At 38.7% G+C, this 10,393-nt stretch overlaps 1 protein-coding gene across 1 annotated transcript in view; it reads left to right on the top strand.

The window, feature by feature from the left end:
- The window catches only part of SLC12A2 (solute carrier family 12 (sodium/potassium/chloride transporter), member 2), a 175,076-nt gene that overhangs the window by 67,320 nt on the left and 97,363 nt on the right, over positions 1 to 10,393 (top strand). Inside the window, exon 2 of the mRNA XM_008570930.1 lies at positions 8 to 496. Coding sequence (XP_008569152.1) covers positions 8 to 496 — 489 coding nt within the window. The remainder of the gene's footprint in view (positions 1 to 7; positions 497 to 10,393) is intronic.

Raw genomic sequence — 10,393 nt, 5'->3', positions numbered from 1 at the left:
CTTTCAGGTGGACCTGGTTTCCGAGAACGCCGGGAGGGCCGCGGCGGCAGCGGCGGTGGCGGCGGCTGGTGCTGGGGCGGGGGGCAAGGAGACCCCAGCGGCGGGGAAAGCTAGCGGTGAGAGTGGGCCGGCCAAGGGCAGCGAGGAAGCCAAGGGCCGCTTCCGCGTGAACTTCGTGGACCCGGCCGCCTCCTCGTCGGCGGAAGACAGCCTGTCAGACGCGGCGGGGGTCGGAGGCGACGGGCCCAACGTGAGCTTCCAGAACGGTGGGGACACGGTGCTGAGTGAGGGAAGCAGCCTGCACTCGGGCGGCGGCAGTGGGCACCACCAGCACTACTACTATGACACTCACACCAACACCTACTACCTGCGCACCTTCGGCCACAACACCATGGACGCCGTGCCCAGGATTGACCACTACCGGCACACAGCGGCGCAGCTGGGGGAGAAGCTGCTCCGGCCCAGCCTGGCGGAGCTCCACGACGAGCTGGAAAAGGTGAGTTCGCCCAGCCCTCACTCCTTCCCCAACCCATGGTGCATGCTGACTGCGGGATGTGGCTGCAGACTCTCTCCGGGTGAGGTGGCGGGAATGGATGTGCACGACTCGCTGGCATCCCTGGACTCAGCTGTCAAGGGTGGAATTGCAGAGGAATGTAACTTAATCTCTTGAAAGTTTGCAGCGGGTTTGGCTAGTTACGTGTTACTGGAGAGGCTGTATTTAACAGCCTTCCCCATCCAGTTCTGTATCTCGTGTACGCTTTCTTTCTCACCCAGGCTTAACAGTTACCACCTCTCTGAATGACAGTTGTTTATGGGCCCCGAAAAAGGAATATGCAGAAGGTTTAGATGGGGACGTCTCTCAGGAGAGAGTGGAGAGTACTCAACATTTGTGTCCTTTTTAAAGGTAGTATTGTATGGCCTATGTACACCTATTAGGGATCCCAAGAGTGGGAACGTTGGCGTTTGAAGGAAAATCTTAACAGGGTGTGTTTGTGGTCGATGAATTATTAAACCTCAATTCTTGCAATCCTGTATATGCAAAGGATCATGGAAATCTTAAATCTTGGGACTTGCTGTTCCTGATAATGGCATAAATCCATCTTTTGTAATGTACACTTTTTGGGAGGAGCTATACCAAAGAAATTGAGGGGAGAGGTGAGTCTTTACAGAAAAAGAGAAAAGCAGAATAATTAGTATTTCTGTGGCGGATGTCTAGAAAGACTTTCTGGAGTCTTTGCATACGCAGTTACACTTTGTGAATAGAAAACCGCCCTCATAAACGTTTATTACCGTAATTCGGTTTTTTATGGCCACATGAGACGTATTTCTTTAGGATTCAGAATCATTGTTTTGAGATAACATTGATGTTTTTGAGATTGAATTAATATTTAACTTTTTTGTGAGTTGGGATTACTTGAAGTCTGCCTTTACGAGTATATAATGACTACACTGATGGAATTTTGATGATCAATAATGTGCAAAATTTTAAATCCAGTAAGCGTGATTTCTTTTGGATATGATTATTTGATTTTTATACAGTCATTTCATACAAGACTATACTTGTGGCAATGTTTGATAATGTTAACATTGAAATAATTAAAGAGGTCCCAACCCTTACAGCTTATTGATTGTTTAAAAGCCTGACATCATTTAGTTATAGATAGTACTACTCTTATTGTCATATCAGAAGCAAAACAATTTCAAAAACACTTCTTTTCACACTCCTGTAGTTTCTTTCAAACCTATTCTTTTTTTCCTTTTCAAAACTCAAAACTTTTTGTAGGCTAAAGTAGATATGGAGCTGGTAATTTCCCATTTCTTAGAGCATTTTTACTATTGAAAGTATTATGCAGGTATATTTTGGATTTATTTCACCAAAGCCAAGTAGTTTAGTAGTAAAGCAATCTATATTTACATGTAAGTTTTAGGGAGACTTTTTGAATTGAAAGATAGTATATATTTTGAATTTATGCTTTCTGGGGAAGTTTTTGTTATTTTAAAGTAAATTCTCAGTGACAAAACACTTAAAGTTCTCCAAAACTTCGGGGAGAGGGGGGTTGTTTTGTTTTTATTTTTGTCATTTTTGGTTAGGTTAGAGTGTCTAAGAAACGGAACACCTGTATTGTTAGCTGTGTGGTAGTTGAAGAAGCCACCCAACTTCTCAGTCTCAGCCTCCTCAGCTTTCAGGGTTATTGTGAACATTAGAAAAATAAATAAAATGAAAGGGCCATGTATAGTTAGTTCTTGGAAAGTAATGGCTAGTGTAGTTATTATGTCATTCTTCTATTGGTCCCTCAGAAAGTTCAGAGTTAAACTCTAGGATTTCAATTTAGGTTCTCTTAATTCCTACATTAGATGAATTTAGCATATAAAATGTTCAGAGTTTCTTTTATGCAACAGGTAGTGTAATGAATTTTTTGTAGTTTTTTACCTTCTACTACTCAGATCCTTTATGGCCAGTGAAAGAGGTTTATTGGGTTATAATAAGCACATATTGTAGATAATTTTGCTTAGAATTTTAGCAGATGGATTAGAGAAATAAATGTGATGTTAAGTAGTACAGATAAGGTTATACACCACTGTTGAAGGTGGAGCTGGCGTGGAGAGGGGTGATAACGTGGATTGACTAGATCCTCAGAGGTTCCTCATCCTGTTTTGATTGACTTCTTCCTCCCTAAAACCTTCTCTAATGCTTCTAGCCCTCAGTGGATTATAATATTTAGAATTTCTATAACATTTAATTCTAGCATTTGGTTAATTGTCATGTACTCTACTTTGGTCACTAAGTGCTTAAGTATCTACCATGGGTCTAACTCTGTTACAACAAAAAAAGTAAAAGGCAAGTGCTCCAGAAACATGTTAGGGAAAAGGACTATGTTGTTTTCCTTCCACTTAAATCCATTTTTACTGCCCATCACTATGACTTTTTAGAAGTATTTTACGTAAATGCCCAACTGTAGGGCAATAAATATCCTTGGTGCATCTTGTATTATACTGCCCTTCAGGACCAGGACTCATGAGTTCTCCATTTATCCAGTACTTACTGGGGAAGGGGGTGTCTTAGGTGTCTTATGTGTTGGCCACATGGCTGTGACACTGTGGATGTTGTAGTGATTAGGAAAGCAGATACCGTCTCTTCCTAGACAGACATTAACCAAGTGGATGGACAAATAACATACTGTAGTTGCAGACTTTTAAGGATGCTATTAAGGATATAAGAGGACCTAATTTTAATTGGGTTTTGGGAAGGCCTTTTTTAATAAGTGTGACATTGAAGCTGAGACCTGAAGGGTAAGTTGATGATAGGGTGGAACAACATTCCTGGCCAAAGAAACAGCATATATGAAGGTAGTGAGGTGAGAAAGAGTGATATGTCAAAGAACTAAAAGGAAGCTAGAATGTTTCATTGTAAATGTAGTGGGAAGCTATTGAAGGATTTTGTGTGAGGGAATGACTTCCATTTTATCATCTCTGGCTGGTACGTGGAGAATGGATTGGCAGGGGAAGGAACAGAAGCATGGAGACTCAAGCTATTAATGAGGTCTGAGTTAGATATAATAAGGGTTGGCAGGACTGATTGGATGTGGGAGTGAGAAAAAAGCTGACTCGTAGGTTTTGGGCTTGAACAACTGTATAGATAGTGGTACTTTTGCTTGGAATGGGACAGATTGGAGGGGGAATAGATTTGTTGGTAGGAGGAGCAAGGAGGATAAAGGGTTCTGTTTGAATAGCCTGTAAGACATCTTATTCCAAGAGTCATTTGTTTGGCAGGGACAAACAGAAAATATATCCATACATATATATACACACACACACACCCACACACGTGAGGGTATTTCAAAAAGTTCATGGAAAAGTAGAATTAAAAGATAATATGAATCTTAACATGAAATTTTTGAAGTACCTTTGTTTGTATAGGATGGTGGTTTAAGTCATGGACGAAATTACTTAGGGAGAGAGTGGGTAGATAAAAGCACAGAAAATAGGATTGGACCTGGAGAATGTCTAAGGTCTATTGTAGATTGAGGAGCTACTAGCAAAGGAAGTTAAGAATGAGCTGCCAGATTGGTGAGAAATAGCTTAGAGAGTAGTGTCAGGGAAGCTGAGAGAAAAGAGTTTTAAAGAAGGCAGAAACTCTTCAATGCTGATGCCAGGAATTAGGTTTTGTTTTTGTTTTTGTTTTTAATTATTGCAAGAAATCAAAGTGTTGATTTCTGCCCCTACAGGAAGAAATCAAAAATGGAGGGTAATAAAGAAGTATTTCATGAACAACATCATGTATGATGGAAAGCATGATTATCAAATGTGGAAAACAAGAGTGGTAGACAATCCATTTTAATGCCTACCATATTTAAAGCATTATTAAAAGTTTTTTTTTCTTTTTTTTAAAGGTAGCATTACCTTTCAGTTGTCCTTAGGCCAAAGCTTGGGAGCTTTTTGGTGGTGGTATGTCAAGTCTTTGTATATGGCTTCTGTGTTTTTGCCTTTCTCATTAATAAAAGGGTAAAGGTAAAGGGAGCAACTATACTAAATGTCATTAATGTCTCACTGAGCTAGTTGAGTGTTTCATATAATTCCTAAGAAATAGGTCTAATACACATTTTATTTATGATAAATACTGTCCTAAGAACTGAAGAAATTGCCTAATAGCCACTCTCATGGGAAGTAGTACAAGTGAACTGTACACTCAGGTTTTACTGACGCTAATGCCAGCATGTAGTGACTCCAAGTTATTATTATTATTTTTTATCTCTTTTTCCTATCTGTTCCCCAGACCTGCTCTAAGATGGCAGGGATGTTGAGGGGGATCCTTGGGGATTACCACCATCATCTTCCACCTTGACCTCTTCAGAGTTGAATGACTACGTAGTTGGCAGAAATGAGCAGGAAGTATACTTGTGATGATGTAATTATTGATTGTTAATGACTGTCTCCTTCACTAGGATCTGAGCTTGTGTCTCATTCATTTTCATAGAGTGAATAGGTACTTAATAAAGATTTGTTCATTGAATACAAATAAGAGTGGGCAATTCCTGTCACTTAACAAGGATTATATGTAAAACACTGAACAATTATGGTATCAGAATTTTCTAACACTGAGCTGCTTCTCTGAGTGGACTGTGTTGATTCCTGGACAAGAAATTCCACATACTACTGATCGCTTCAGTGTATAGCTTGAGTCCTTGAAAGTCACCCTGGAAGAACAAGAATGGGTCATGTCTGAGGGTGGAGTGGGGAGTAGAGTAGTTTCCAGAACTGAACAAAGGTGGGACCCTGTTAAATATTTGCATTTGGCAAAGTCAAATTTAGCCTATTTGACAATTTTGTCAGGGGCTCTACCCTGCTAAACCTATGCTTTGGGCCACTGAAGTCTGTTTTGTACTATATGCATTCCCCAACTACACACCACCTGACTACCTGGGTAGAAGGAAGGATAAGTTTGGGGACTTAAAATGTGGCCCCTCCCCCCCCAAATCCATACACTGCTAATCATAATTGATGTCTTCTCTGTGTATTTATGTTCATACTCACATTTCAATCCTAAGTGTCTGGAATTTAAAGAACCAAAATAGTTTCTTGGTTTTTTTGTGTTGAATGTGTTTGCTTTCACTGATGTTTAATTATGTGTTTCATTTATGTATTTGGGAAGTTAATAGTACTAATCAAACTGATTCCATGCTGAAGTCAAATGAATGTGAATTTGGTCATTTAACAGTTCCTTATTGAGCATCAGCAACAGCACTGTTCTAAATGCTGGGGATATAGCAGTGAACAAAACAAAGTCATGGGGCTTTCAGTCTGGTGGTAGGAGGCAGTAACCAAATAGGTCAGATATATAAGTACTGTGAAGAAAATTAAAGCAGGGTAAAGGAAATTAAAGGTGCCTAGACAATGATTGCTATGGTGGTGCTGTTTTAGAGTAGTTAGAGAAGTCCTCTCCGATATGTGAGCAGTACTAGAAGGGAGTGAGGGATCACCTCATGCAAATACCAGGGGGGGGAGAACACTCTATGAAGAGGAACAGCAGACACCAAGACCTTGAGATGGGAGTCTCTTTGATGGGATTGATAGACAAGGAGGTTAGCAAGACCAAAGTCATGAGATGGAGAGTGATAGGAGAGAGTGGGTCACAGGAGTGAGTACCAAATAGTGCAGAACTTTGTAGATCATGGTAAAGACTCTGAGTGATGTAAGAAGACTTGACATGATCTGACGTATGTTTCTAAAATATCACTCTGATTGCTGTGTGAAGAATGTACTTTTAGGGAGCAAGTGTGGAAGCTAGGAGACCGTTTGAAGCCTACTGCAGTGGTTCAGTTAAGATGATGGCGACTTTTACTAAAATGGTAGTGGTTGATGCAATGAGAAGTGTTCAGATGCTGAATGTGTTTAAGAGGTGGAATTTTGGGGATTTGTTGATAGTTTGGATGCGGGGGTATATAGAAAGAGTAATGCCAGAGTCTGTTTCGAATCTGTGGAGATGTGGAACACTGGGAAAAGCATGTTTGGGAGGTGGACTCAAAATTGGGTTTCGTTCTACAAATTAGTTTTACAGTGGGGCAAACACTTATAAAATTGCAGCTACTGATTTGTTAAATAGTAGAACTTATGAAAATAGATTTTAATTTGTAGCATAAAAATATGCTTTTGTGGCCAGCCAGTTAGCTCAGTTAGTTAGAGAATGGTGTTATATCAAGGTCAAGGAGTCCACAAAGTGAAAGCAGAGTAAGGGTAGATAACAAGGAAAACATGTTAAAATCTGAAGTTAAAAACATATCAGTGGTTTCCCATTTAAAATATGAGAGTTGTCATCTGCCAGTGGCTTTTTTATTCCAGTTTTCACTAGAACCTTTACCTATTCTGTCTTAAAGCTATTGTGAAAAATTTGGAGCTGATAGAGAACTTGGGGATTTCCAATTGGAAGAAGGGGAAAATCTGAAAAGCAAAAATAGCTTAGTGGAATGTTGACTCTCTGCAGAAGCTAATTATGGCTGGTATATTTGTAGTATCCTTGGTTCAGAAATTTCTCTGCTTTAAATTTTTACTGTGTGTTTCCTGAACATTCACAAATTAGATATTTTAGCTATTCATCTAGGTTAAGAATTCTAGAAAGCTCTGGGATGGTTCTTTGTTGGGTTGGCGTAAATTAGTTCCTCCAACAATTTAGCTTTTAACAGAGTTTGGTATGCAAGTCATTTGGAATTTTTACAGGAGTAGGTGGTTTGGTAGGGCAGGCTTGAGTACTTCACTGGGCAAAGACTTAAAGGACCCATTAGGACCCTAACCGTCTGAGAACCAAGGAAGATGAGAGGAAGGGGAATGATTAAACAAATTTAGCTATGGTAATTCAAGATTTGGATTAGAGTTGACTGTGTCTTGGGAAGAGGAAAAAACTCCATAGGGCATGTCTGGGCTTAGGCTCCAGTTCCCAAGTTTAGACTAGCACTCACTGTGATTATGACTTTTGCCACTTAAGGTCTTTATCAGCACTGTCCAATAGAAATATAATGTGAACCACATACAAATATGTAGTTTAAAATTTTCTAATAGCCACATTTAAAAAAGTTAGAGTAGGTGAAATTAATTTTAATAATAAATTTTATTTGACACCCTATCTAAAACATTTCAATAGATATAATCCATATTTAAAAATTTATGAATTTTTTTTTTTGTATGAAGTCTTTGAAATGCAGTGTGTGTGTTTCACGTTCAGTACATCTGAGTTCAGGCTGATGTTTCAAGTGCTCAGTAGCTACATGTGACTAGTGGTTACTGTATTGGATGGTGTAGAGATAAACAGTACTTTGAAGTTTGGTTTTGATGTCCTATGATTTCTATTTTTCCTCATGGATATTTAACAGTTGCCTACGAACAGGTTACTTCATTTAAATAAATTCAAGTATCTTCCATCTGATGGAAAGAGAAGAGCCTTTTCTGAACTCTCATTCTTTTCCAGGTACTAACTGTTTCCTTACTTTCACAGCCAGACTTGTTGAATGTGTCATTTATAGCTGCAGTCTTGATTTCCTTACTTTTCACTCCTCAAACTGCTGTAGTGTGGCTTCTACCCCATCATTTCACCTAAATAATTCTTGTTAAAGCCACTGGTGATTGCCATTCTTATCACCAATTCCAGGAAACTTTATTTTTTCAGCATTGTGCAAACTTCTAGCAACATTTGATGTTCTTTTGAAGTCTCTTCGTCACTTCCTTGGCTTCAGTAATACCCTTTCTTTTAGTTTTCTTTCTGGCTCTTTCAGCTTGATGTCCTTCGTAGCTCCTCCTTCTCTAACCTGGCCATCCTCAAGTCTAATGATTCTCCAAATTTTGTTCCTACCCACACTCCTTTTCTGAATTTTGGGCCTCCAGTGTCTGCCTGCTTGACCTTTTTGCCTTGTGTCTCGAAGGTACCTTGGACTCACAAACTTAAAATTTCCTACCTCCCTCTCTGAAAATGCAGTAGTTCAGACCCTCTTTTAGTGTCCTGTGTTTTTATGAATGGAACCTCTGTTCATTGTACTGCAAAAGTGAGAAACTTAAGAGTCATCCTTTACACTTTCTCTCATCCCCTCACATCCAATTCATCACGGAATTCCTTCTATCAACTTTACTTCCTAAATATTCTTTTCATCTTCACTGCTACCAGCCTATACCACACTACAGCATGCCCTTCTACAGTAGTCTCATAATGGCTTCTCATATTTACTATGCTTTCCCATCACTGTTATGCCCAGAATGACCTTTTTAAAACAAAATTGATCATGTCATCCCTTGGCTTTAAACTGTCCCTGCATTGTCTAGCTCTAGCTTACCTCTTCAGTGTTTCAGTTACTCAGTGGCACAGTAATTCCTTTGGCCACAGGGCCTTTGTACATGATACTATCCATTAATTCTTCCTCCCTTCTCCCCCATACACACATTGTTACCTTTCAGTTTTAAGATTTTGCTTCAGTTCTTAATTCTGCAGGGAAGAAGCCTTCATCCTCCAGTCTAGGACAAAATCTTTTTCCCTTAGAGCCTTTATTTCAATTAGTGGTAGTATATTTATTAACATGGTTATTTGAGTTGACTTCTCCATGAGAATCAGACTGTGTCTGTAATTGTTCACCATCATTTCCCTAGTACCTGATTAGACCTGATGTAGTAGATCCTCTGTCAGTACATGTTGAAAGACAGATTAATTCTTTATAAATTAATGTAGTACAAAAGAATCTTAAGGTCTTTAACATACCTTATATTTGTTGTCTAGAATCTGTAAAGTATACATGACAGGCAAATTGTCCCGTTTTGCACATTTGGAGTTTAAGACCCAAAAGAGCTAAGTGACCTGTTCAAAAGTATTGTACCTATAACTGGCAGGGCCAGCATTGGAATTTGGAGCGGGCATACTGAGTCCCAGTTGGTGTCCATTCCTGCAGTTTAATACTGTTTAAGTTTTTCTTATTTTGGTGATATTTTTTTCTTTTTTAAATAGTCATGACAGGTGTTTTTTAGTCCATTGAATATAAAGTAGAAATGATTTGGACTCCTCAGTTTCAGTGTATGCATGTACTGCCTCACCCATTTTGATCCCAGTTATTTGTCAGGTTTTCTGATCAGAAACAAAGCCCAATAATTAAGCAAAACAACAATAACAACAAGGCTTTCACATAAAAGGGCTTCATTGCACTTGTACTTGGGGACTGTACAGTTATACTTTATACAAAGTTACTAGAAATATGGCTGTCTCGTTTCCTGAATCAGGGCAGGCTAGAAGGGAAAATGAACACTGGCAGAGGTAGATTCAGAGAGACAGCATCTTGCATCGACAAAAGATAAGAAATTCATGCAAAGCAGAAACAGAGTTCTCAGAAAATAGTCTATAGTAGCCCTTTAGAATAGGTGCAAGGAAAGGACCTGAGTTTTGATCATCACAACATCTCCATCTAGTATAATGCTGACAAAAATAACAGTGTTTTAAATCTCAATACCAAAAACAGTCAGTGAACTATACATTTTTGGAAAACTTGAGTCTCAAATTATCATAGAATATCAAATTTTAAGAGGCTTAACTTTTATCAAAACCAACACTCCAGAAATTTATTCCAAGGATTACATCGTACTTTGCTTATTTAAAATGTTTATAATTATTTTATTATGAAGAGAAAATAATATAGAAAGTTTGGAGAATAGAGAAAGTAACTGAAAGATCTCTAACCTTTAACAATATTTTTGCATTTTTATGTACATTTTTAAACTACAATTTTGTATTCTACTTTTCCCTACCTAGCATTAAGTAACTAATTATTAGTAAATAATCAAGTTTTCCTATGTCACCCATAGTAATCTATTTACGTGAATGTATAATACAAGTATATGAACCATAATTTGCTATTTTCTTTTTGTAGACTAG

Source organism: Galeopterus variegatus, unplaced genomic scaffold (assembly GCF_000696425.1).
Source record: "Galeopterus variegatus unplaced genomic scaffold, G_variegatus-3.0.2 Scaffold645, whole genome shotgun sequence".
In the NCBI taxonomy this organism is placed as follows: Eukaryota; Metazoa; Chordata; class Mammalia; order Dermoptera; family Cynocephalidae; genus Galeopterus; species Galeopterus variegatus.
This window is presented reverse-complemented; position numbering and strand designations above follow the sequence as displayed.